The sequence below is a fragment of the Periophthalmus magnuspinnatus genome, chromosome 11 (assembly GCF_009829125.3).
Source record: "Periophthalmus magnuspinnatus isolate fPerMag1 chromosome 11, fPerMag1.2.pri, whole genome shotgun sequence".
NCBI classification, from domain to species: Eukaryota; Metazoa; Chordata; class Actinopteri; order Gobiiformes; family Gobiidae; genus Periophthalmus; species Periophthalmus magnuspinnatus.
Window position 1 is genome coordinate 6,569,616 of NC_047136.2, and position 27,343 is coordinate 6,596,958.

Sequence of the window (27,343 nt, forward strand, 5' to 3'; positions counted from 1 at the left end):
AGGCGCAAGATGTCAATATAGTGTCAAAATACACCTACACCTGTGAAAATATACCTATAAAACATGAACATGTCACGACTAAAGACTTTAGGATTTTGCATATGTTTTATTTAGAAACAGTTGAGGTAAAGACACAAAGTTCATGATAAAGTGCCTGAGTTCAAAGCTCTCACAGTTTACTGCAGTTCCACCACACACCTGTCCTGAACAGAACCAGGCTCACTCCACAGAGCTCACTCCACAGAGCTCACTCCACAGAGCTCACTCCACAGAGCTCACTCCACAGAGCTCACTCCACAGAGCTCACTCCACAGAGCTCACTCCACAGAGCTCACTCCACAGTGCTCACTCCACAGTGCTCACTCCACAGTGCTCACTCCACAGAGCTCACTCCACAGAGCTCACTCCACAGAGCTCACTCCACAGTGCTCACTCCACAGTGCTCTCAGACCCTGTGCTCTGATTTAAGTCACGCACGCGCTGTTCAGGAGATAGTCCGGGGCTGCCGCACGCGCTGTTCTCGGTGTCACTGGTGCTTTTACCGAATCCCTGCTCTGCGCCTTCCTCCGCGCTGTGCGTCTTCGCGTGCTTGCTCAGGTGGTCGGAGCGCATGAAGCGCTTGTGGCACACAGTGCACTCGAAGCGCTTCTCGCCCGTGTGAGTGCGGAGGTGCCGCTGGAGTTCGTCTGAGCGCGTGAACCTCTTTCCACAGAAGAGCCAGTTACAGACGAAGGGGCGCTCCCCGGTGTGCCAGCGCAGGTGAGCCTTCAGGTGGGACGTCTTGCCGTAAACTTTCCCGCAGCCCGGGATGTGGCAGCTGTGGAGCCCTCTGCGCCTTGGGCTGGTGCCCCCTTGTCCCAGGCTCTCTGCTTCCTGGCAGTTGGGACAGTCGCACGTGGCACGTCCGGCGTACCGCCGAGAGGATGAACGGGGCGCAGCAGGTGCCGGCAACACAGGGCCCGCGCTCAGAGTGAGAGAAGTAGAACCTGACTCTGTAAATGTGGGGCCGGGTCTGAGACCGTCAAACAGAGGTTGTGTGGGAATAATCGACTGAGAAGCGCCGGAGTTGAAGGTGGGGTGAGTCAGCGGGTTGTACTCGGAGCTGAAGCCGTTATGAGGAGCACCTATACCGGTTGGGCTTTGCGCGTCCATCCAACCAGGGCCCATCTCCCACCAGGAAGCATGCCCATTACCCACCTCTCCCACAGTCTTGAACCATGATTCATAAGGATGCGCGTGCACCCTTGGATAAACGCTCCCAAGACTTTCAACAGCCTGCGGGAACTTAGTCCAAAACAGGGGCCTCTGTGCGTGAGATGCGTCTGGAACACTGCCCCCAGAAGCCACGGGGCTGTGGTACCCGTTGTAATCATTTCCAACTGTTGTGCTGGTAGTAGAAAAGGCACTACAACTATTCACCAGCCCCGTATTGCTACTTTTGTGAATCCCATGTGTGACACCAATTGAGGTTAGGCAGGTGCCTAAATTGCTGCTGCCAGGGGCGCTCAGTTTCCACGGCTGAAACCCCTTGGCCAATCCGGGGGCTCCATCGGACAAAGTGGGTGAACATGACGGACTAGGTTCCCCGATTCTGCTGCAGGTTGCAGCCAGCATGGCCAGAGGGGTGCTACCGAGCCGGGGCTCCTCCTGTGGGACAGATATAGACACATTAGGACTGTGTCCGGGGCTCTCCGTTTGTGCGTAAACTGAGAAAAAGGCGCATTGTTTTATTATGATCAAACTTAGACTTAGATTGATCAACTGAAAACTAGGTAGACATCTATCATTTGGAGACAAATTAAATCTGACAAAATATAAATAGTGAACTTACCCCAAGCACAGTCGCTGCCATCGTGCGCTCTGAGTTTGTGTTCCTGAAGTCGGTGCGTGTTTGCCCTGAGTTTGAACAGCTCTCTGGTAGTTGGCTCTCTGGCGCTTAGAAGTAAAGGCTGTGTGGCTTTGAAGAGCCGCGGACAGCCCTTTGTCCAATCACAATCCAGCTTTGAACGCCTCACGACAGTGCCCGAGAGGGTCGTAAATCAAAACGTGACGTCGTAGCCTCGAGGCGCACGGGACGACAACAGGTAAAAGCGATTTCAACATACAAGCTGATTAATCAGAGAAGTAGCCAGACTGACTGGATTCAGTCTGAACTATTCACTATGACTAAATCATAGGCTCCTCCATATTTACATATTTACTATAGTTTTATTGGCCTTTTAATTTATCTCTAAACAAGCGCGCGTAAAATGCCCGAAGTTATGGACTGTCGCAGAGATAAACCAAAACAACTCAAACGTTAATTTTAAAGCTCGGATTTTATTATGGAACTATGACTGTGAAATTTAAACCACAGTGTTGTTTCGTCTCCTTTACGGTGTTTTGCTGATATGGTGGGCCTGCAGGAGGAGAAGCTGATGAATGAGAGGCTGTACCGGACCGTCCCATCCTGTCCTTGGGGCGTATGGAGTCAGCCCTGGGGGAGGGAGAGGAGGACACCACCACTGCCTCTGCAATTTCATCTCAATGGACACAAAACAAATGTAAGCTTTTGGGAAACCACCCATGTTTGTGCTTATCTCAAAACTAAAAAGCAAAATCACCTCATGGAGCATTATGACTTCTCTGTTTTTTAGAGACGGTCAGAATCAGGAAATGCAAAGTTAGAAATCATGTCAGGCTCTATAATAAATGAACACCCATATGAGATGTAGGGGCTGCAATTCATTTGAAATTCAGATTTAATAAAATGGAAGGCTTTAATCCATTTGCTTCATTTGTGTGGTATTAACTGCTTCCTTTCCATCCCCTCATCTCCTTTGTTCTCTGGTCCAAATAAAGTCAGCTGGACACACATGACAGAAGAAAAGTTAATCAAGTCTTTCATTTGCTTAAACCAGCAACACACCAGCCCCCTGATTACACATGGTGATTGAAAGTGCTCAGGATTCATATTGACAGCAGTATGCAAAGACGTAGGCTGGAGTGACTGTTGTAGTGCTGTGTATGTACATTAGGAAAAGAAAGGTATTGTGGATGTAGCAGAATTTAACAGCCATACAATTATAGAATAAATGCTAGATTTGAAATATAATATTTTACCAGAAAGTTTTAAAAGTGTGCTTGTTTTTTTTCTCAACTGCCTCTATAAGGGAGAGTCTGCTGACTCTAATGCCAACTTCTCAAAGGGTCTGACAAAATTATAGGGTCCCACGCTGGCTGTTGCTTTGCCCTGGGCCTGGCCAAATGCACAGGTGGACTTTACAGTAGGCCTTCTTCCCTTTAACCTGATCACCTCCCAGAGCCACCCAAACAGCTGTCCCTCTTTTAGAAGCTTTCTTTTCCCACACTGAAAGTGTGTGTGCATGTGCTTTAAAGGCCCCCAATGAAACCCTGTCTGAGCCCCAACCTGTTCCTTCAGCGATGATAATGACCAAATTATCACGCTCCATTGAAGTCTAACAAAACAGGACTGTCGTGTGCTTTCCAATCAATTGGTGGGCACTGAGACAGAAAAGGCCTTTAGAAAGGAGCGAAATAAAGATCTGGCACTTCTCGGGGAGAGGGATGGGTGGAGTATTTAACTTCTCCTTGGTGTTTTCCTCTGCTTCGCTCTGGTCAATGGAGCACGGTCACTGAGCGGCCATCTTGGTCAGCTGCCCTGCTGAGACAATTAGCAGAAGAATTAGACAGTCAAAAGGCATGCTGCTAAACATGGCACAAAAATACATTACAAATAGCAAGAAGGCCCATCAATCAAACTGAAATAAAGAGATCATTTTATCAATATTGCTCGTGTTGCAATGGAGGTTTCAGCTGAAGATAAATGTGTCATTTGACTAAAACAACCTCTACTTGTACATTGAAGTCGTCCAGGTGAGGCGTGTGCCAGGATGTGCCTGGAGCAGCTCCTCTCTGCTTCCTGTAATTACCTGAGAGAGGGCATGTCTTCTGTCTGTCAGCATTGGCCTGATCCACAACCACAGAGACGGCAATACATAACCAGTCAGAGTTGTACAACAGTCAGGTAACAATTATTCTCAAAACACTAGACTTTATTTTCTTCTACTAAGTGGTACATTTGGCTTTGTATTTAATGGGTCAAGTAGAACTCATTTGTAAGTCACCCCAGTCTATTGCATTATTACCGAAGCTCATTCTCACTGGACAGTAACTTCTATTGTGGCCACATTCATTCATGAATACAGAACATGTCAAAGGAGGATCTATTCCTGTGGTTAGTGTATTGCCTGCGTGTTTGGGCTCTAGTGAATACAAAATCAAGCATTTTCTCTTCCTAGACCCTTTGTCTCTCATGCACAGATAGATGGACATAGGTTGCAGTTGATGGATGCCTATAGTTTGTTAAGCCATACATCACAGAGGTCATTTTGGCTGCCAACACATCTGCTGTCTCTGCTCCTGAAAGAGGGGAAGAGGTGTGGAGAGGAGAGAGATTTATAAAGGCAACGGGAAGAATTACGCGCCGTGAAAGGGGATAAGATTAGTAAGTGCAGCAGATGAAATGCTCATGTCTACAGCCGTGACTCTCTGTGTGGTGTCTCTTTTAACAAGCGTCTGCCCTGAAGCTGCTCGCCTTATGGGTTTCTCCCATATCAACTTTTGTTCTGCCACTCGTAACTACCAACAGAAAAGTTACAGGTTTATGCTGTGTCGGCCGAAGAGAAGCCAGGTTTAAAATGAGCCGCTCTAAATAAACCCCAGTTTTGTGAGATGGCTTTGTTTAAAATGTTCTAATAATGTTTTAAATTATCGCCTGTATTGACATTTGAAAGTCAAGAATTAAATGAGGAAAAGTGAGTTCAGTAGGTTCTATATTATTTAGATATTTACCCACCATATTTAGCATTTTGGGCTGGTGTTGTATTTGTAGGACAGTCTTTGCCTTTGACACATTTAATTAACTGACCTGATTTGTTACATTTGCATTGAAATTTTGGAGCCTAGATAAAAATAAATATAAAAATCACAAATCAATAAAAAGCAGAAGTTTGATTTAGTTTTTGTTTTTCCTCGAGTGCTGCAGAAAAGAAGGAGCTGCTGTCTGTGTGAATGCTCGTGTGTGTTAACTGTGAACCCGTTTAGTGGTTAGTGGCTCTTTAACAAATGTTTTTTTTTATTCCTCAGTTGACTATTTGTCATATTTGATTTACAACATCAACAAACTCCAATAGCAGCGATGAAACGTAACATAACAGGTCTCTGTACTTTCTACTCGACTACGTTTTTGACCTGGGCTGAAAAGTGAAAGTATTTTTGTTATTGTCTGAGACCCGCTGAAAAGACTGAGAGGTTTATTTTTGTCAACTTCATAATTTGAGCAAACAAAAATGTACAATTAAAAACAGCTAGGAAAAAAAGAAAAACTTCAGATTCAGTTGTTTCTGTTGAACAAAATTCAGGACAAATCTGTGTCAAAATCACTACATTCGAAGCTTTATTAGATCTGAAAATATGCATGAAATACTTTTACTTTTTAATCTTTAAGTACATTTTAAACAGGTGCTTTAATAATTTTACTTCAGTAGGTTTTTTCATGTGATATTTTAACTTTTACTCTTGTATCTTTACTTTTACTTACGCTATTTTCTGATCTGTGTTATAATGTTGTTTCTTTATCACAAATGAAAACATATTTAAGCTGAGCTCTTCTCTCAAGCAGAAACACTCCGTTCCACCTTGTGATGTCATTCGGTGATACAGGAAGTGCTCCACTGTGTTTTTAAACTCCACACACCTTCACTAGAATCATTTGGATATTTTCAGCCTACGAATTGCCAATCTCTCCTGACTTTTTTGATGACCTAACAGAATTTTAACATGACTTAAATCTCACAAGAGTCAATTTTGCGTAATGTAGGACCTTTAAGTAACAAAATTGAGTACTTCTTCCATCACTGTCCAATTGGGTATATTTGGACAATTGTGCGAAATCTAAACTCAGCGGCCAACAGCGGCGTGAATCTCCAAACTTCCTTCACCTTCTCCTTGATTAAATCCTGGCTCTGTCCACGATCTTTCTTCTCGTCACCAATAACCCGGCTCATCCCTCTCTCTACACACATGCCTCCAGGACACGAAGATTAATTTACCCGCGTTCATTCATCACCCTCTTTCCTCTGCTCCCGTTCTAATGTGTGGTCAAGTGTGTGTGCGTGGCTCTGCATGTTCAATTTGTCCTGTGATGGATGCCCACGAGCCCTCCGGCATAATCATACACTTCCAGACGTCATTTTTCACTATGGGTGGTGAGGGATGGACTTGATGTCTCTGATCAGAGCTCTACGTCCGCACGGGGGGTCTAGGTCATTTTAGAGGTGTGCTTAAGAGTCTGGCAAAGCTCTGCTACAAGTAAAGGAGGAGAACATGAGGAATATGTGTGGGGTCTTCTAGTGTCCCTCCTCTGACTGTCTAACTGTGTGTTTAGTGAATATCCTTAGGCTCAGTGTGAACTTAGCCTTCCTGTCTTGCAAACAAAATATACAGATGGCTCTTTATAACTTTAAAATGTAATTACAAAGACAATTGATACGATATATTAATTCAATTTGTTCTATCGTGCTCAGTGGTTATAAAAGTTTTTAATCACATTGCATTTTTGTTCAATTTTTGGTCAGTTTTTCTTCCACGAAAGATGAATTACTGCAAATGTTGAGCTTGACCATTTGCCTGAATATGTGGCACTACAACATGACGACTTTCACCCAACTATTTTCCAGCAACATGGATCACATTGGTGTCTTTTTGTAAGTTCCTCAATCAAACATTTCCAGATTGTTGGATTGGAACGAAAGGACAAATTTTGTGGCCTCCATGTTCACCAGATTTCACACCTCTGGATTTCTTTCTATGTGTTAAAGATATTGTGAATCAAACAAAGATACGGGACATTACTGAACTAAAGCAAAAGATACAGATGTGATTGAACCATTGATGAGGCTCTGCTACAGCGAACATGGCAAGAAATCCAGTCCCATCTTGATGTGCTTTGTGTGACTAATAGTGCCCATATGGAGCTGTATTAAATGAGTTAAAACACTTTGGAAACCACTGCGTACAATAGGACACGTCTGATTAATGTAATGTATCGCTCTCCAGTAGTGCAGGCGAAATAATTATTCCTATAGTGACTGATGCAAAACCTTTTTTATTTGGATATGCTCTGCACTACTGGCGTGGCTCCTGTCCTCTTTAACTTAGACTCTATTCAGGTTAACTCTGCCTCTTTATGTGGAGTGAGAGCCACAAAAACACAAGATTTAGTTTGCTAGCGAATCTTGAAATTTCCATGACAGATTTTTGTTCACAGATTTAAACGTATAATAATGTTTCATATTTATTTTTGCTACCTTACCATTAGCCTTTAACCCAAGATAAAGAAAAGTTTCCATTTAGTTGGGTCTGGTGATATCAGAAAACATGAAGCAGAACTATTTTCCTCAATTTGATTTTATTTTGTCTTAATAAAAACACACAAAAAATTACTTTCAGTATAAATTTCACAAAGAACATGAAAAATACATGAGGGGTCTGTATGTTTAGTCAATATTCTACTGACCCATTTTTGCCCTAAATGTGACCACTTCTTTGTGGTGGCTCTTCCGGTTAAGTGAGAATCCCATTCATTTCTATGGATAATTTGGGAAAATTTTTGCTGCTAAAATCTGATATAAAGCTGGTTCATTTGTGTAAAATGTTCTATGTTTATGTGACCAACAAGTCAACACTGCACCGAGTCTCTGGAGGCGTTAAAACGGCTCTGTAGTACATATAGAAATTATATATGTACTACATGCAAAATAATACAACCCCAATGACGATGGCAGTGTTCACAGCAACTTCCAGAATAAGGTGATTAAAACTGGAAAGGTTTAGTTCTTTGGCTCAGTGTAAACTTCGCCTTCCCATCTTGCAAAAAAAAAAATATAGTACTTTATATAACCAACCAAACACTGCACTATGGCTCTCCAATATTTCCCCTGTTACATTTGTAATTTTAAACATAATTACAATGCCACTCTAATCTCATATGAACCACACTTGTCATTTTTTTAGTCAGGTATAGGACTACTGATATAACATTTCATTATTATTGTTGTATTTAACAGCTCCTAAATAGTTTTCTGAATATAGGTATAGAAATATATAAATATGTAATATTTTTGTAGTTTTTTACTTTTCATTTTTACTTAAAGGTGCTATATTACGCAAAACTGACTCTTGTGACCTTTAAGCCATGTTCTAATGTTGTTAACCCTCCTCAAAAACAGACCTGGATTTGTGTTTTGTTTCATTCACACATGTTTGAGTAACACTTTATTATTAGTCTGTAACATCTCCAAAACTCTAAATGCTCTGTTCCACCTTGCGATGTCATGACGTTGCAGTTTTCAAGCTACCTTTTAGCTTTTGTTCACTACAGATTGGCAATTCGTGGTTTGAAAATATCCAAATTATTCTAGAGAAGGTCTAATGCAACACAGTAGAGCACTTCCTGTATCACCACATGACATCACAAGGTGGAACAGAATGTTTTCTGTTCGAGAGAAGATGAAAAAAAAAACACAACTCCAGGTACATTTGTGATGAGGAAATAACATTATAACATATCAGAGAATAGTGTAATATGGGCCCTTTAAATGAAGATTATTGTGATTTAAATCTCATTTGTTACAACGTTTTAAACACTGTTGAATACTGGGGCCCTCAACCTCCTTCAAATACATCATGTCTATGTGCTTGTCTAAAAGTCAATGAGCTTTTTATTTCGGCCTAAACCGCGCGCAGGCCAGTGTGCGCAGAGAGAAGCATATCTAAAGCCACTAAATGTTATAGTTACCTATCGCTCCTCCCACTGCCATTGTGCACAACCTCACCACAATGACTGCCATAAAATGTGGGGGGCTCAGGAGCTGGAGAAGAGAAGGGGTTAAAAAGCCCCAAGAAGCAGCTTGACGTTAAATTGACTGGAAAAAACCTGCTTGCTTTTTCATGCTAATTGCTGCACCTCAGATTGTTAATTTATTCCACAATGAAAAGCTAAAATGCTCCACTTTGAGAGATTTTTTTGCAGTTTCTGAAATAAATCTTGTGGTATATTTTAATTTTGGCGGTTTGCTACTTTATTGGAATAAAGATAAAGAGTTCAGTAGCAAAAACCGATATCTCCAAATGTTCTTTCAAGTGTTTTTCTTTTTGTTATCATCTTCTACAGATATTAGCAATGGCAATAATGCACAGTGGATTTTATCTTTTTTAAGCTTTATTTACACAGGGGAACCCAATGAGAACACTTAGGGTCTCTTTCTCATGGGTGCCCTGTTTAAAATACCATACAAATGGAAAAAAAACAAACAAAACAAACAAGTCCATATAAAACATTAAAAGTAGGAGCAGGTGTGTGGATAAAAGTTTGTTATCAGATTATTAAATTGCGATTGTGTCAGCAACGTATCAAGTTTTGCTTTTCCTTGAAGTTTATTCCATATTTGTGAAGGGAAACAGCTAAAAGCCTCTTTCCCATCTCAGTTTTGGTGCAGCTCATCCTCAGCCTTATACAGTCATGTGATCTGGTGTTAAATGTTCAAGTATCAATAATTAACAAGCAGGTGAGAAATCAAGAAGGGATTGAATTATATCTTGATTGCAGTAAAATACATCTGGCTTTAGGAACTATTACTATATTAAGAGTAAAGTACAAGCCTCCTATGACTTTTTCAAATGGCACTTATCTCTTTTTGCAAATTAACTCTTCAGATGGCCCCTATGTTGAAATACAAGATAAAGGTGTTCATTGTTGCAATTTTCTTAAAGGTCATATATTACACAAAATGAACTTTTGTGAGCTTTAAGTCATGTTATAATGCTGTTACCTCTTCAAAAACAGACCTGGAGGTGTGTTTTGTTTCATTCACATGTTTGAGTAACAATTCATTATTTGTCTGTAACATCTCCAAAGCTCAAAATGCTCCGTTCCACCTTGTGATGTCATGAAGTGGTAGTTTTGAAGTTAACCACTACATTTTACCTTTTTTTTCAGTAGCGTCTGGCAATTTCAGAGCTGAAATTAACCTAATGATTCGAGTGAAGCTGTGTGGAGTTTAGAAACACAGTGGAGCACTTTCTGTATTGCCACATGACATCACAAGGTGGAACAGAGTGTTTTCAGTTTGAGAGAAGAACTCAGCTTAAATCTGCAGGTGTGTTTGTGTGTTAAACATGTGTGAATGAAACAAAACAAAACTCCAGGTCTGTTTGTGATGAGGAAACAACATTATAACATAGATCAGAAAACAGCGTAAAATGTGAATAACTGAACAATGCAATTTTAAAGTTTCTACTTACGTCAGCATAAATTGGTTCTTTTAATTGTTAGAAAGAAAACAAAAAACATTACTCTTTAACCTAACCAAAACGTATCGGCCATTTTATTTTTCCTACACAGAATCTGCACTTTCTCTAACTTCCTTGAGGTCGCTTCGGTGATGATTTCATGGCTGCTTGTTTTATTGATGGTTCCCGTCAAACATGAAACGCTGCTCTCTCCCTCCTCACCACAGACACATGCACTGCCCCGGGGCCCTCACACAGGACATACACAGACAGCCAGGAACAAGTGGTTGGCGTCAGCACAACCAGGGCTCGCAAGTCCTGTCAGGTTCCTCCACTAACTCACACAAATTTGGAAACTTATCTTGGATCTTTATGGCCAGCTGCACCCTCCACTTAAGAGTACTACTGCTACTGCTGTAAAGGCCTTCCCCGGCTAGTATTATAGGAGCATCTTCAAACAGTCCCGAGCCGCTCACACACACCGAGCACTGCAGACTTCTAAGCAAGTCTTAATCGTTTCACGTTTAGCTTCAAAGAGACTGCCTAAATAGACGCTTGCTCACTATCTGGAAGCTCAGCAGGGCTTCTGTCCTCTTTAGCTGTGTATCTATTCAAGTTAATTCTGCCTCTTTATGTCGAGTGAGAGCCACAAAACACTTCATGAAATTGCCTTGACAGGTTTTGAATACATTTTTATATAATACGTATTTATTTTTGCGACCTTAACCTAGGCATTTCAATCACAATTATTAATTTTGCCAATAAAACAAATAAAAAAAATTACTTTCAATATAATTATCTGATATATGATTAAAGAAATCCCCATGTACAAGACCGATTTATATTTAAAACCAGTCATTGCTCCAAATCGCATGTTTTTTCTGACGGAGGGTTGGCTGTTGACCTCTTGATTAAAACGTATTTAATCGGTGATGAGAAATGACTGAATCTCGATATTACCGGTAATTCAATTTCATTTGCCAGTACAAGCTATAAACAATTAAATATTTTGAGTCAGTAATTGCTTAAATTGTGCCTATCACAGGTATTCTCCATTTTCAGAACCGTTTTGTGATGATGTAAAAGATGAAAAAGCTAAAGTATAACTCTTTTGTGCTAAATTTGGCTCAACTTTTTGGTATAGGAGACTTTGCTGTGGGTTCAGTCTCAGTTCAAAGTCTGGGTTTCATCCCTTCTGTAACAAGGTACATGTTTTAACCTTTTGTCTTTTGGTCTGACCTTTGACCCTGGGATGTCAGGTAGCTACAGCTGACCCATAGCTGACCCTGTGTCTGTTTGCATCTGTAGTCTCTCATCTCGCCAGTGTGCATAAATGTGTAACAGGAATAAATATATTAACTAAAAAAAATACTTTGAGTAGGAAAAAAGACATTCTGGACATTTTTTGAAGAGATTTTGGGGTCTGTAATTACATCCTTTTAAAACTCTGCTAAATGATGTTTAAACAAAGTGCTGCAGAGTCTAACTGTAAGTTTGCGTTACGTCAGCTGGTGCAAAATGTGATTTATTTTGACAACATTTTCAAGTGATGAAGTGACTGAAGAGGAACAAATGGCTTCTCTATGAGTCGATGTTAACAGATTAGTCATAAATATTTTGCAGTCAGCCAGTCATCCATTTCTGTGGTTTCCTGACCCTTTATTTAAAAGTATGTGTTCCCCTTTTTTACTGTCAAACTGCCGTATAATTCTCCTAATTCTCTTGACTTAGGGTTTATATTTGTCCTGGTTTAGTCCTGGTTTAAGATCAGTTTGAGTCCTAATGTAGATTTGGTTTAGTCCTGGTCTACTTCGGGTTTAGTTCCTGGTTTAATCCCAGTTTCGTCCCAATTTTGATGTGGTGCAAGTCTGAACTCACCTTTTAAACACCCGTTAGAGTTCTCCCGAGTTTTGGATTTACTCATTTCTCATTTTTTTCTTTCAGTCATAGGTAAATTCTTAGACCTAGAACTAGAATCCAGCTTGGAAGCAGCAGAAAACCCTATTTTCTAAAACATTCTGGTTCCATTTGTACAGTTTTTTTTTATTAATTTAGTTCAATAATTTTGTTTTTCCATCATGGATTTTATTACGATCCCTCTTATATTTTGCTATACAGTATTTTAAAGCCCTTTTTTTCTAAGAGATCAGATTACATAGTCACATCAGGTTACACTATTACTTTGGTAGGGCTACACTGACTACTGATTCTTTTTAATTTGTATGTTATTACTTGTCATCTAGCTACAGTCTCTATGTCACACACACTCATCCAACGTGGACATCTGCCAAAACATTAAGTCATACTCAAAGTCATAAATCTGTTTGTCTTTACAATCTCACCTTAAAGAGACGTTAGACATCCTGACGCCGAGGACGCATGTGACGAACGCACACCTACATCACGCAAAAATACATCCACACGCAATGCACACTGACTCACAGACTGATATGTACCTGTGTACTACTTTATACAGTTGCATATAATCTTTTAGGACTTTTTTTTGAAATTGCAATAACTACTTCCTCTGAATGTGGGAAAAATCATATTTAAATTATCTAAATGTGGGTTTTATTTATTTATTTATTTTTTTTCAGATGATTTATGTTGCAAGACCTGTTCTTTAATTTATTTATTTATTTGTGCAGGGGAAAAAAAGACTTAAGTAGAAGGATGAGGCTGGACATGGGGTCAGAGTAGCTGTGACTCGGTGCCTCCCTCTAGTGGCTTTAAACTAATATTGATATGGCTGAATAAAGGGTGGGTTTTGCATAATACCAGAACAGATAAAGCATGTGCTAATATTCTACATACTCTGCGTTACTATAGATGGGCCCCTGATAGCCTGATGTATTTTTACTGTTAGCCAAATAAAGAGCAGAAAAGGCTACATGTATATTTAAAAGGCCCATAGGACTCTGTTTTCTGATCTGTTATAATCTTGTTTCTTCATCACAAACATACCTAGAGTTGTGTGTTGACCATGTGTGAATAAAACAAAAACACAAGCCCTGCATATTTAGGAGTTAACAGAAAATATCCTGTTCCACCTTGTGATGTCATGTGGCAATATAAGAAGTGCTCCACTGTGTTTTTAAACTCCATACACCTTTACTAGAATCATTTGGATCATTTCAGCCCAGGAATTTCCAATCTCTACTGAAAATAAGGTAAAGGGTTGGTGTACTGTTCCTCTGTTTAGAAACATGAAAACAGAGGAGCAGAGCATTTTGAGCTTTGGAGATGTAGACAGACTAATAATGCAGAATTACTCAAACGTGCAAATGAAACAAAACACAACTCTGGATATGTTTTTGAGGAAATAACATTATAACATGGTTTAAAACTCACAAGAATCAATTTTGCATAATATAGGACCTTTAATGAACACTGGTTCACAGTGTGTGGCATTTGACAACAACATTTAATTTGTCAAAACAACAAGTGCACAGTACAACAGGCCTAATGGTAAAGGCTGTGCTAGGGCTGAAGGATTTGGGGGTAAATATCTAATTGCAATTAGATTTGATTCACATTTTAAACTTGCCCAGGAGAATGTGTTTCAGAACATGTTTGTACAGGTATAAACTAGTTAGTGGCTTTTATGCAGAAGAAGTAAGGATATTTTGTTGTTTGTAGAGGACATTTTGGTACTTCAAAAAAATTGCAGCCTTTGCAATTTGCTAATTGCGGCCATTCAAACTGCAATTTCGATTTAATTGCAATTAATGTTGCTGCTCTAGGCCACTTGGTTTGTGTTACAGTCCTATGTTCTTAGAGCTCCCGCTGCACACAACACCCCTCTTCAGACAGACCTGGTCGCTTAGCAACGGCCTACCATGGCCCAGGGGGCGGAGACAAGATTCCGGGCTTCCGCAGTAATTGCATGTATGTCTGTGTTTCTGGGCCAGCCCAGGTGTTTGTGTGGTTTAGATGTGAAAACAAGGCTTCTAGGTCTCTGTGACAAACAAAAGGATCTCAAGAAAGCAGAGGTCTGCATTTAGGATCAACTTTTGTGTTCAACCCTGACCACAGACATTTCTACAGTCATGACTTGGCCAAGCAGTTTTCTATATGCATCTAGTGCCCTGTAGGGGAGTGTACATGTGACAGTTGCTGAGATCATGCTGTGGACTAGTTAATGGTATTTTTTGCTTGGGGAACTTGTAGCTCCACCCTCCTCTGGACTTACAGGGTACAAGTATAAACTCGGTATTTTGTTCCAGCAATAATCTCCTGAAAAAGGTGTTACAAAACTGCAACTGGAAATCTATTTTAAATGTATTAACAATGTGTAATGAGCAGGCTTTTGAAGGTTTGTTAACTAGTCTTGCTGTCCCATGTCCCAGGCTTGTGCATAATTACATTTACAGTTGGCCAATATTAGGCTTTTGTTGATTAAGTATAAGCAATTTAAACAGGCTATGGGTTTCAGATGGCTGCAACACCACAAGTTCAAAACAAAATATATGTTTTTAATGTTGAAAAGTTGGCAAAATTTCAGAGATAAATATTTAAGTCCTCTGTATTCTTCACATAGGCCTATTCATGCAGCAGTTAGGGCTAAATCTTGACAAACGTCCCTCTTTCCTCAATAATCCTAATTGTGGTATAGCATTTATAGACTACTTAAAGCCTAACGGGTCCAGTTCCTGTAAGCACAATATATAACTTCATATTCAACACTGTATAATGCATTCAAAGCATGTTTTACAAAATTGGAGGTTAAAGTTTGAGTGTCCATTTGCGGTCAGTAGGGTTTGGATCCATGTGGAGAGACAGGTAACACAGATTAAACACAATTATGACACAACACAGAGCCTATTCTACTTGTGCTTGGTGTTGGACTGTGGTCTTGTGACAGGGGCTCTTGGAAACAGGCCCTCACTGATCTGAAACTACGCCTCTCTTTCCCGTTTGCCCAACCCCCACATCACACACGTCACCGCCCTGCCCTCGCGCTCTCACACTAACATGACTTTAAGAGCTTGAACCGACCGAAACCCCGGTGCATTGTGGGACCTGTAGTGCTGTCTGCCCAATCGCTTTGGAGAAGGCGAGGCTTCGCTAAAATACAACTCCCATCTCGACCCTCGCACGCCGAGCCTCGTCGTCCAATCTGAATATGTGGGAGGAGCGCGTCCGCCCACAAAAGCCTCTGCTATCTGCTCGAATCTCCCTCTTTAAAAATCAATTGTGCACGAAAAAGGCTGTTTAGGCCTAAAATAAAAACACAGGTTGTGCGTTTATTTGAATGCACAGCCAGGAGCGACAAGGCGTCCCTGCGTCGTGCGGAGGGAAGAACAGCGGCGACGCGGAGAGGGTGTTGTCCTGATGCTTAAATGGAAGTGGGAGGGCCTCCGCGGTCACACACTGCCAAGTTCTCTGTGGATATCACCCTGACACTTTGTTATTTGTTCGTTTATGGACTGTCCTCACGGTAAGACAGAGGTTGTGAGAGCTGCGTAAAGCGTCTGTTCCGGACTCTGCTCTATCTTTTCTTCAGTACTCGATGTGTGCTTGATTGTACTGGCGCTTGGCACCGCCCTTCCTGGCCGGTGGGTGGTTTCGTCAAAGGGACAGATCCGCCACGGCTCAGCGCCGAACATATAGGCCGTCCTCCGCCTGTGTACCCGGCCGGCCTTCTACCGTGAACTACACCCTCTCCCTCTCGGTATATTAATGCGTTATGAGTGGTAGGTACCCTCCCCCTGTTGGTCTCTCCTCCCCTCTGCTGCCCCTGCTCTGTCTGACAGAGGAGGCTACGCGCCTCTTTCATATTGGTGATGAGGTTACCTTTCAAGTGTTTTATTGACTAGCTTTGTTATATTTTGTGTGCGATACCAGGGGTGTTTTGAGCTTCCTGCTTGCGCCTTGTCCTGTGACTTTGTAATTGTCACTCTATTGAGAAGTAGCCTACAGCAGAGCCTCATTGTAACATTGTACTACTCTGTGCTGTCCCCATAGACTCTAAGAAAGACTCATCTGGAACAGAAGGAGGGAAAGCATCTAAAAAGGGCAAAAGCACTGGATCTCAGGTATGTAAAGAAATTATTTGAGTTTGTTTGTGGGTCAAAAATTCTCTCTCCTCCTTCCCTCTCAGCAGCCAGCCAAACACCTCTGGGGGCGTTTCTCTGGTGGATTCCACTTCCTGCTTCTGTCCTGCCTCATGAATAGGCTTATACGGCTGTCACACTTTCAGCCACCGCTATTTTGGCTTGTCTGTTTGAATTTAGTTCAAAATAATCTGCACATAATGGAGTCATTGCAGGGAGCAACTGCACTGATATGAGGCAGCATGACTGTAGAACTGAGATCCCTATCTGTTATGGGTGTTTTTATATTTAAGCCATTTAGTTAGTGCACCTTCTGTTAACAGGCATTGACTGGGTGTTATCTATATGGATTTCACAAACTATCCCGTTGACAAGGGTATAGCATAAAATATTTGCTTGCGACCTACTTCTTTTGAAAGGGAGGAGAAAGGGCGGCATTTTTCTTCCACTATTCGAAGAAAAGAGAAATGTGCTTCTCACACGCCCACCCACTCGCTTCCTGTATCACCGCCCACTTCCACTGACAGCTCTCTTTCTGCTTTGTGTTTGAACAATTCCCCCCTCACGTTGTACAGTTTCATTCTAAGATGTTTGAGAGTATAATGATGGTCTTACCTTTCCTGTTGCTATTGATTTAATTGTTTATTTAAGCTTATTATCTGCACCACTCTAACAATCACATGCTATCCCTCTTTTCCCTGTCACTCTTTAACCCCCCTCTGCCCCTCCTCTTCCATCTCATTTCCTGACTCTCTCTGATCCAGGATTCCTCCCAGCCCTCCCCGTTGGCTCTGCTAGCTGCCACCTGCAGTAAGATCGGGGGACAAGGGGGAACAGAGGGGGCTCAGACCCAGGTCCAGACTGGTCAGATCCAGCTGCAGGCTGGTCAGCTCCAGGGGCAAATAGTGTTGGACGCAGCCGGGGCTCAAACACTGGTGCCCCAACAGCTGGAACTGGTTCCAGCTCAATTCACGGGCAACGGCTGGCAGATCATTGCAGCGGCTCCAACTATGGCCAAGGAGAACAACAATCAGCCTGTAGCTGTCACACTGGCCCCCACCTTGGTCAATGACAGCTCTCCTGGTGGACGCAAGGTGAAGTCCTATTGTATGGGGTCATGGTACTGTCAACATTGCATCATCATGATCCAAAATGCCTTTGTTGTGCATTACAGCTTTATTACACAAGCACTTGCTCATAAACTAAACTGTTTTCTAATTGAAAACATAAATTATAGACTTTCATTCATGCTTTGTGTATTCTGAAATAAGGTTAATTCATGAGTTTCAGGCAACGGGATTCCTTCCTGATTTGAAGGATTTGGCATGGCAGTCGTCCTCTGCTATTGTTATAGCAAGAACGCAGTTCAAATTAAAAATGTCTTTTTACTGGACAAAGGTCCTGCAAATCCTGCAAACCAGGAAGGAATCATATGCCTGGAACTCATGAATAGGTGTGTTCACATTGTACAGTCCCCCTATGGGTGATCTCCATTTTTGAAAGACGTATCTGAACATTTGTGAATCAAAAGTTTAATGAACATTACAAAATATCCACAACTGTGGAGTTAAACACACATCACAGTTATGTCCTGTCCTCAGCTCATGTTTTAAATTTAAGGGAGACTAGAATGTTGTGATGTCCTGTAAATACGGCCTGTTGCTTTAATGCCATTTCTTCTATTAAACAGGTGAAGGCAGTTGGTGGGACCAATAGTGTAGCAGCCGGGCAGCAGCAGTTCCAGATCATTCAGGTTCAGAATCTGCCCAATGCTGGCAGCGGGGTCCAGTACCAGGTCATCCCACACCTCCAGACTGCAGATGGACAGCAGATTCACATCAGCTCAGCCCAGCCCACGTCCATTGGGGCTTTAGCAGAACAAGTTCAACTCATACCAACTCAAAGTCCTGGCCAGACCCAGACCATTCTGCAGCCTTCTACCCAGCAGGCCATCTTAACAAGTACAGCCAATCAAACTGTCCCACTCCAGATTCGCCCTGCCCAGTCTTTCCCAATCCAGCTCCAGACTATTCAAGGCTCCCAGACCCCCATGATGACCACTGTACCTATAAACCTTGGAGGCATGACCCTAGCTTTACCTGTCATTAATAATGTTGGTACCACTGGAGCTGTGCAGTTAATTCAATCTGCAGATGGCACATTATCTGTTGCTAACAGTAACCAGTTGGTGGCAACAGCCGTGTCAGGGGCGGCTCCAGCTCCAGCTGCCCCAGCAGGGGCTGTGAGTGAGGGTGATGGCACATCAGAGGGGACGCAAGTAGTGTCTGCGGGATCAGAGGGAGGGGCTGACATCCAAGCACAAGGAGGTGAAGTGGACTCTCAGAGCCAGGCCAATGGAATACAGAACCAGAGCGACTCCACTGGAAGCATCCAGCAGGTGATCGTGGGCCAGGTCGGACACCAGTTGGTTCAGCAGATCCAACTGCAGCCCCAGACTCAGGGTCAGGCCCAAGGCCAGCAGTCACAGGCCCAGCATATTCAGACAGTTCAGCTGGCCCCAGGACAAACGCTGCAGCCCATTCAGGCTTTCCAAAACCCCGCACAGGTCCTCATCCGCACACCCACACTGTCGCCCTCAGGACAGATCACCTGGCAGACCCTGCAGCTACCCGGAGGAGTGTCCCTGCAGGGGGGGTTGGGCACTGCTGTGCCTCAGCAGCTCACACTGGCTCCAGTGGCCAGTGGTGCTACAGTTGGGGGTGGAGGCCTGGTGTCCCTCAGTGGAGCACCACTGACTTTGAGTGCGGCCCAGATTAACCCAGGGTCTGGAGTTCAGACCGTCAGCATTGCGGGACTAGGTGCTGCTGGGGTCCAGGTGCAGGGTGTTCCTCTCACCATTACTGGTCTACAGAGTAAGGCATCATTACATTTACATTTTATAGTTTGTATCAGTCAGATATCCTAGAATATTCTTCTGTTCAAGGTCAACCACAAAGCCAGGAGGGAGTCAAAGTTCAACCATCTCAAGTGACCGTCACTGTTGGCAACATGGCATCAAGCTCATCTCTGAGTCCAGACCAGTTGGGCTCTGTTCAAAGCTCCTCAGACCAGGAAGGAGTGCCCAGTAAGAGGCTACGTCGTGTGGCCTGCTCCTGTCCCAACTGCAGGGATGGGGAGGGAAGGTACTTAACATAGTCTTACGCTTGTATGTTTTCATGTATTCCATACAGTCACAACCCTAACAGTCTTTGTGTTAGAAATAGTGGAGATCCCTCAAAGAAAAAGCAGCACATCTGTCACATGGAGGGCTGTGGGAAGGTGTATGGGAAGACATCTCACCTGCGAGCGCATTTACGCTGGCACACAGGCGAGAGGCCATTTGTTTGTAACTGGATTTTTTGTGGAAAGCGGTTCACAAGAAGTGATGAGTTACAAAGACACAGGAGAACACACACAGGTAAGATGACTAAACAGGTAAAAAACAACAACCGAAATATTGTAGTTATAACTTTTGGGCACTCTGTATGTTCATTTAGGGGAAAAGCGATTTGAGTGCCCAGAGTGCTCTAAGCGCTTCATGCGAAGTGACCACCTGTCCAAGCACATCAAGACTCATCAGAACAAGAAAGGCGGAGCGGCAGTGGCCATCATCACTACTGACGACCTGGAGGAGGATGTAGCCGAGGGCTTGGGCTCGTCTCCACAGATTGTTGCCGTGGGAACTCTGAATCGAGACTCTGACCCAGCCACACCCACAACCTCCAATCACATGGAGGAGGAGGAAGATGAGGAGGCAGCTGACTCTTGCTTGTACACAGAAGGATAATTTCCTGTTTCTGAAACCTGCAGATTCTAAATGATGGCCGTGTCACGATATATACAATTTAAAGGAATTTGAAAAAGATATGAAGATAGTAGATAAAATACCTTTGTGTAAAAATAGTTGGCTTTTATAAAATTAATCTATCATTCCATCTGCAGTGGGGAAAGTAAAATGAGATTAGCACAAGACCCGATGACAAAAAACATCACTAAAAAGAGACCTTTCCTAATCATGGCAGAATCTCTATGCACAAGGTTGCGTTCTGTTTCTTATGTACATTTCCCGCAATGCTGAGGGTCAATCATACTTTAAGACTGTTTAAAGCTGTGAAAGAGCAGTTGCAGTCCTGAGATGGAGAGGGTATTTTTGTGCATGTCGGTATGAGTGACCGTGGATGAAGATCTACCTAAATATATGTCGTAATGGATCAGCTTGTAGTCCTCAAGTTTAATTCAGGTGTTTGTGTTTTTGTGATGAATTGACTGACAAATCTTTGGCAGTCAAGCTGGAGATTGAAGAAAAATATGTAAGCACATATGAAAGATTTATTTTAAAAAATGCATTCCTATTATGAGGCACAGTGGCCATTCGAAGTAAAATGTTTCTATAATGAAAAACAATCTAGCTTTCTACAACTTTGTTCAGTGAAAGCAATACTTCTGCGACAATCCTATTGAAGTCATGTTTACATTGTCAGGGGATTTTTTTTCTGTTTATAAGCAAGTCTATTCACTCTGAAAAAGGGACTCATCAGATAGGAGTGACGCTGTCTTAAAAACACAAGGTACCACTACAATCTGGTGGGTCGTTTGACAACAGCACTTACAACTGTTGCTTTCAAGTGGTTTATCCCGCCTTTCTCTCTGGAGTGCGACCCATATAGGACAATTGCCTTAACAAAAGTAGTTGTACACTAGCCTAGCCAGCCAAGACAACGTGCTTTTCCTGTAGAATGTAGAGCGCACCAGTCTGCCTGCCAGGCTAGTTGTACACTGGGAGCCACTGAAAAGGTGGTTAATGTCAAAGATGGCGTGTCAGAGGTGGGTGTGAGAAAGGCTATTTATGTGCATATAATGAAATGTTTTCTAGTGATGTTGCTCTGTATTATTCTGTGCGTACATTATTTTAAATTTTATTTCAGAGTTTATGATTCTTTTTAATGTCCCCTTGCATTCTATTAGCACACAGGGCTATCTGTGTACACTAACTTATTTATCCTTGATTTGTAAGATTTGCCTTTTGCTGGACTTCTATTGTGAGTTTGTGTACAGCATGTTTGGTTTTTTTTGCGCAGTGCTGCTTTTTATTCTACTTGTGCTATATATTTCTTTTCAGCGTCTGATAATTGCTTTTCTTTTCTTGTTCTCTTTGCACCATAATATGTTTTTACAAAATACATATAAAAAGAATGCAAAAAGCTACAATTGTTAACCAAACAGATTTAGATGTTTTGGTAAAATTTTGTGTGTCGACCAACTTTTCTTTGATATTTTGTAGTGAAATCTCATTTGTAAATCTTTTTCTAAAGATGTTTGTTTGTCTTCATGACATTTGATAATGGTTAGCCTTAAAGGCTCCAGTTTATTGATATTTTTAATGCTGGTTTGTAAAAACGTGTTATGTTGATTAAAAAAGGACAACTTCAATATAAATGGTTGCTTTGCCTGCATAACACAACAATAAACTGGTTAAAATTAGTATTTTTCTTGGAATATTAGAAACACAATTATATATTTTAATACCACAGTACAACACCTGCAGTATAAAACTAGCTGACATTTCTAAGCTCAGAAAATCACAACTATACCATTTATTTGAGTACAAAGTGGTTAACCATAAAATGCACAATATGAAGGACTACATACTTTGTCCAAATGTTGATATAAAAATATAAAATAAAAAGCCAGTGTCGCACAAGTAAAAAGAGAACGTAACTTAGATTAATCTTTTTCCCACATCAACGCATCATGCAACAATAAAATCTGAAAAGAACATTTTCAGTTTATGTGCCTTGTTCTGAAGTCAAATTAAATGAGGATTTCTTCTTTCCCCACATTAATCAACACTGGTTTGTGTATCTCAATCTACTGCAGCTCCCTCTTAATGCTGCCAAAAATAAGAAATTCAAGTAAGAATAGGCCTTTATTTATTCTATTCATAATTAAAATCACATTTAAAAGCATAGCCTCACACTACCTACCTCTCCAGATACTCATGAACATTGCCATGACCGTTGAAACGAGCCTGTTGCACCAGAATCCCTGTGGCACAGCGTCCCTCCTTTTTGCGACACAGACTGCAGTTGCACATGCCTCTGCAAATGGGGCAGGACCATGTCTACACCAACAAAGGCACATTCATTCAAACCTCTGAGGAGGAATCAAGAGTGTTGTTGGTTTGTTATGGATCTCACCGGATCAAGCAGTGCGGTGCGTACATCTTCTCCATAGCGGTTATTTAGGCATGGCCCACAAAACTGACCTTTGACACCAGTGCAAAAACCACTGCGGCAGACTGATTTGGTGTCCAGCGTCTTCTGTCTGCACTGGTGACAGGAACTACCCTAAACAAGAAGAACACTGTATATAAACAGTTTTCTCTGTGCAGGATAAGAACTGAAATGAGCCACATACATTTTCCTTGTCCCAGATCTTGTCCTTGGAGCGGTATGCTATGTTGTCAAGTTCTTCTTCTGTGATTTCATCCACTGACCTAACATAATACTGGCACCTTTTGGAGCTCTTTCTTCTCTTGACTTTCTCAGTGGCTCTTTCCTCATCAACCTACCCAAACATATTGAACAATCATGCATGACATTTCAATAGATAACCACATACAGCCTTAGTCAGCGGATTACAACATGTGTACATATTTGAATAATCAGTAAAGGGTGAAACATACCTCCACCAGTGCCCTGAGGTCCACTCTCCTATGCCGTTTGCGGATAACAGGTTCAAGATCCTCTTCAACAGTTATTTTTTCCGGAGGACGTGCCTTGCGTGATGGGTTCCTCCTCTCAGATCCGGTATCTGGTGCAAACTTGCGTTTCTTAGGCTTTTCTTTTTCCAGTGTGCTTTTTTTCTTCTAAAGTAGTTATAAAAGATGATATAAATAAATAAATGACAGAACTATGCATAAAAGTACTTTGAAGATGACAAAGTAAATATAAGATCTCACTTGGGGGGTCGGGGGTGGTGTCAAAACAGCCATATAACTCAAATCAGCAAACAGCTTTGCCAGCTAAAACAAACAACAGAACTGTGAGAAGAAAATTTGCAGCTCTTAAAAGGGAAGAATAGTATTTTATTCACAGTATATATGCCAAGATTATTCTGCTTATCATGATTTAATCATGATTTTACAGAAGGTCTGGGCAACATGACAAAAAATGTAACTGGTACTGGTATTGTCATATTGTGATTCAATATTTCTCTGTTTAATGCTGCTCTGTGCTCAAATAGAATTTTTCCTCACCCACTTCTACTACTGGTAAGCCTCTTTAAGGCTCTGAGTGAGTGACAGGTGGATTTAATTGATCACAGTGAAGTGTGAACTTTCATAAGAAGTAGATAATTAATTTCCAATAATGTGACTTTTAAAGGAGATAAATAATAAATGATGTCAACTATGTTTTAGTGAAATGTGTAACCTAACCCATCATGTACATCAAGTGACACAATAACTTTGTAAACTAATTTACACTTTCTGAATGATAAAACACTCTTACATTAGTAGGAGTGGAAATTGTTGAGTGAATCAATGTAAATAAAGATTTGTGTCAAAAAAGGTTAGTCATTGTAAAAAATAATTTACAACTGTAGTCTTAAAATTTGACAGTGACATGTTGTTGTTGTTTTTTTTGAAAAACAAGAATGTTAGCCTACCATGGCTTTGTTTTCCTGAATGTTTTTATTCCGCTTTTTCAGGCTTTGTGACAAGACATCTTCATCCACTGAATGATCCTTCTGTTCATTGCATGGAGGACAATGTTCTTTACCATTATCTCCTTCTTTCTTTAGTGCTTGTTGTTTAGAGGCAGATGGTCTTTTAAATGGAAACCTACAAGAACTTTTTCACTTAAAACATTGCACATTGAATGAAGTTGAATTTAAATGGGTAAGTCTATTTCTAGGCATATGCATACCTTAAAGCCACTAACAGACTTTTACTCTTTGGAGATGATGACTCTTCTCCATCAGAATAAAAGTTGGTGTCACTGTCCTCTTCCTCAGACTCCACCATCTGAAAAGCAATGAGAACCGACTGTGAATTAAAATACTTGATCACATATCCTATTATTATCATCATTAAAGTCATTTGTACCTCCATCACGTCGTCTTCATTTTCACTGAAGCCTTCAAACTCCTCCTCACTGTCAGATTGGCTGAACAACTGGGTAAGCTCAGGAGTTATAAATCTGGACCGGAAATTGAGGGGAGTCTATGGCAAATGGGCAGGAGACCATAATGATATAGAAGATTGGGCACAGTGGGCAGTCAGGTATTGTTGATATTTTGTTATGTATTGTCATGTGGCAATTACCAATGTCTAACTTGTACAATATAATTAAAATGAAATATAATTAATGATTAGTCTACTAATCTTTCTAGCAATTAGGCTTACATACCAGATAGTAGTACTAGTAGTGGTGAGCTATGCAGTATTGAGTAATACAAAGATTTCAGATGTGTTGTGTGTTTGCAGACTTTTGCCAGCAGAGGGAGCCATTTCCCCATCACTTGCAAATATCATTGACTGTAGAACAACCACAACATGTTGCAAGGTTGACTGGCCCAAATTGAATGAACTACTATCATAACTTTATGCAAAAATAAGTACAGTACGACAAATCCCTTGGTGCAAGATTAAAGCATTGTCTTGTAATAATAAAAAAAAGTTTGTAGAGTTTGTATTACTAAAAAATAAATACAAATAACTATATACTCGAGTCACATAATGGTCATATAGTCCAAGTTACTGCACTTTCTTTCATGTGCAGAAGTTTTAGCCAAATCAAGTATGTTTATTACCTAGACACATAGACCTGGCTAGATACATAAAACAGAGGAACTGTGATAAAAGAATTATCGAGCAATAAAGCGCAAACATGAGGCTTAAACACGATGACACCGCCGATAACGCGCTTACCTTTGATACAAGAACCATGTTATCTATTAATGAATCCAGATATGTGCTTAGAAAAAAACAATGGAAAGCAGCGGAGAAGAGTTTAAAAACCAACAGCGATTGTAGTTTGGACTCTACCACAGACGGGCCGTGCCACATTAGTACAAATGTTTCGTGTAAACTAATTCCATTTACTTTAACTATAAGGTTCACGTATTTGTATAGTACAGTATGTTGTGATAATAAGATGGTGACTTCAAGACAATTTGTTTTATTTTATTTTATTATAGACACTTTTAGAGTTTAAATACCCCTCTTATCAACAATGGTACAGTCCAAACTTTCCCGCGAAATGAGTCGATTGGGCGTTTCTTCTTTTTATGGTTCACGCAGAGACGGCGGCAGAAGTGCGCCCTCTGCCGATCAGGCGCTTTCAAAACCGCAACAAGATTTTAATGAAAATCTAAATTCTCTCATAAATCTTAAAGTGTCTTAGAATGGAAATAAAACTAAAACTGGTGGAAATGTATCCTTTAAGAAACATATCTCAGAATTATGTAACAGCTTAAAATCTAAATGCTCATTTTATTACAGAAACAAAAAGTGTATGCCAGTAAATGACAGAAAAGAAATAGTGCAAGTATCCTTCCTCTCTGTACTGAATTATGGGGATGTGGTACATGCAGACTCCAGCCTCTACTTTGAAACCGTTGGATCCACTCTTTCACTCTGCCCTTCACTTTATTACAGGTGATGGATTTAAAACCCATCACTGTTTTCTCTATGAAAAAGTGCATTGGCCATGACTGTCCATTAGATGAGAACTGCACTGTGTGAAATGTATCTATAAGGGACTACTTCAAAAACTGCCTGAATACCTCACCTACTTGTTAGTCATTGATACCTGAACATGTAATACCAGATCACGTGACTGTATAAAGCTAAGGACAAGCTGCACCAATACTGAGACGGGAAAGAGGCTTTTAGTTGTTTAGCTTCACAAAAATTGAATAAACTCCAAAGAAATGCAAAACTGGATATGTTGGGGACACAATCGCAATTTAATAATCTGATAACAAACTTTTATACACACATATGCACCTGTTTTTAATGCTTTATATGGACTTGTATGCTTTATTATTATTATTTAGTTTTGTATAAATAAAGATAAATAAATGCACATGCCACAATGCTCCAACAGGTATTACAGCCCAAACAGGTATTACGGCACAATACTTGCTAAAAAAAGTAGATCTAACGTCCAGTGTATAGGTTTCTTTATTATGTCCTTCAATAGCCTATGTTGGACTTTCACTGTTCACCTCTAGTCGGCCTATTCCAGTTCTGCTGACTAAGATTACCCTGGTTCTGGCCTAACTTTCACCCTCTTTTGGTAGACTATACATTTACACAATAGTTTATATGATAATCAGTAGGCTAATTCACGATGCCAACTTAAAATCAACTAATATAAGAACTGGCCAAATCTGAAATATTGTATCTTATATTATAGAAAATGTTTATGTAAAAAAAAAAAAAACACCTTTTACATAATGTTTCTTTTTTATTGCTACCATAAAAAGAAAGTGAAACCCAGGTCCAGAGATAAAACTCAAACAGGCAAATGTATCATCATATAATAATTAACTGGCCATGTATGAGCAGTAAATAAATTAACCATGATAGCAATTGTTGTATGCCGGGAAATGTTGTATTAACTAAATTAATTATTGTTAGTAAAATTCCATACCTGTGCTGCACTGAGCTGGCAGTGAGAGCCCTCAGTACAGCACAGAAATGGAAATTCTCTAACAATGTTTATGGGCCTAACCAGTAGAATAATTCATGATGCCAGTTTAAAATCAACTAATATAAGAACTGACCAAATCTGAAACATTGTAACTTATATTGTACAAAATGGTTATGTGAAAAAACACCTTTCACATGATGTTTCTTTTTATTGCTACCATTTTTTATATACAGAAAGAACATCAGTGAGAACAGTTATTGCAGAGGTGGGGAC

General features: G+C 40.9%; 3 protein-coding genes across 6 annotated transcripts; 1 reads left to right on the plus strand and 2 right to left on the minus strand.

The window, feature by feature from the left end:
* Positions 1–86: 86 nt before the first annotated feature.
* Positions 87–1,859, minus strand: sp8a (sp8 transcription factor a). Its single transcript, XM_033975765.2, has 2 exons — positions 1,832–1,859; positions 87–1,647 (listed from the first exon to the last, which is right to left on the minus strand). The coding sequence occupies exons 1-2, from the start codon at positions 1,850–1,852 to the stop codon at positions 430–432; spliced, it is 1,239 nt and encodes a 412-aa protein (XP_033831656.2). The 5' UTR covers positions 1,853–1,859; the 3' UTR covers positions 87–429.
* Positions 1,860–15,500: 13,641 nt separating this feature from the next.
* Positions 15,501–20,588, plus strand: sp4 (sp4 transcription factor). 4 transcript variants are annotated; one of them, XM_055225215.1, is made up of 7 exons: positions 15,501–15,793; positions 16,321–16,391; positions 17,174–17,503; positions 18,100–19,282; positions 19,354–19,552; positions 19,634–19,827; positions 19,907–20,588. In XM_055225215.1, the coding sequence occupies exons 1-7, from the start codon at positions 15,778–15,780 to the stop codon at positions 20,194–20,196; spliced, it is 2,283 nt and encodes a 760-aa protein (XP_055081190.1). In that variant the 5' UTR covers positions 15,501–15,777; the 3' UTR covers positions 20,197–20,588. The 4 variants fall into 4 exon arrangements, with proteins under 4 accessions (XP_055081190.1, XP_033831379.1, XP_033831378.1 ...); XM_033975488.2 differs by having other exon boundaries at positions 15,504–16,049; positions 19,628–19,827; XM_033975487.2 differs by having other exon boundaries at positions 15,504–15,793; positions 19,628–19,827.
* A 1,256-nt stretch (positions 20,589–21,844) lies between these two features.
* Positions 21,845–25,447, minus strand: cdca7b (cell division cycle associated 7b). The gene is made up of 10 exons (XM_033975531.2): positions 25,342–25,447; positions 24,517–24,633; positions 24,338–24,435; positions 24,078–24,252; positions 23,371–23,433; positions 23,095–23,277; positions 22,827–22,976; positions 22,607–22,756; positions 22,394–22,530; positions 21,845–22,299 (listed from the first exon to the last, which is right to left on the minus strand). Exons 1-10 carry the CDS (start codon positions 25,357–25,359, stop codon positions 22,278–22,280), a joined length of 1,113 nt encoding a protein of 370 aa, XP_033831422.1. The 5' UTR covers positions 25,360–25,447; the 3' UTR covers positions 21,845–22,277.
* Positions 25,448–27,343: the final 1,896 nt, after the last annotated feature.

What these genes read in the sequence shown, in the direction of transcription:
- sp4 (XM_033975487.2), top strand. An exon ending in CACCATTACTGGTCTACAGA is followed by an intron (nt 19,283 to 19,353) that starts GTAAGGCATCAT and finishes CTTCTGTTCAAG; the next exon opens with GTCAACCACAAAGCCAGGAG. An exon ending in ACACAGGAGAACACACACAG is followed by an intron (nt 19,828 to 19,906) that starts GTAAGATGACTA and finishes ATGTTCATTTAG; the next exon opens with GGGAAAAGCGATTTGAGTGC.
- cdca7b (XM_033975531.2), bottom strand. An exon ending in AGTCTGTTAGTGGCTTTAAG is followed by an intron (nt 24,253 to 24,337) that starts GTATGCATATGC and finishes AAGTTCTTGTAG; the next exon opens with GTTTCCATTTAAAAGACCAT. An exon ending in GTTCATGAGTATCTGGAGAG is followed by an intron (nt 22,300 to 22,393) that starts GTAGGTAGTGTG and finishes TATTTTTGGCAG; the next exon opens with CATTAAGAGGGAGCTGCAGT.
- sp8a (XM_033975765.2), bottom strand. Translation starts at nt 1,852, where the DNA reads ATGGCAGCGACTGTGCTTGGG. An exon ending in TGGCAGCGACTGTGCTTGGG is followed by an intron (nt 1,648 to 1,831) that starts GTAAGTTCACTA and finishes TCTGTCCCACAG; the next exon opens with GAGGAGCCCCGGCTCGGTAG.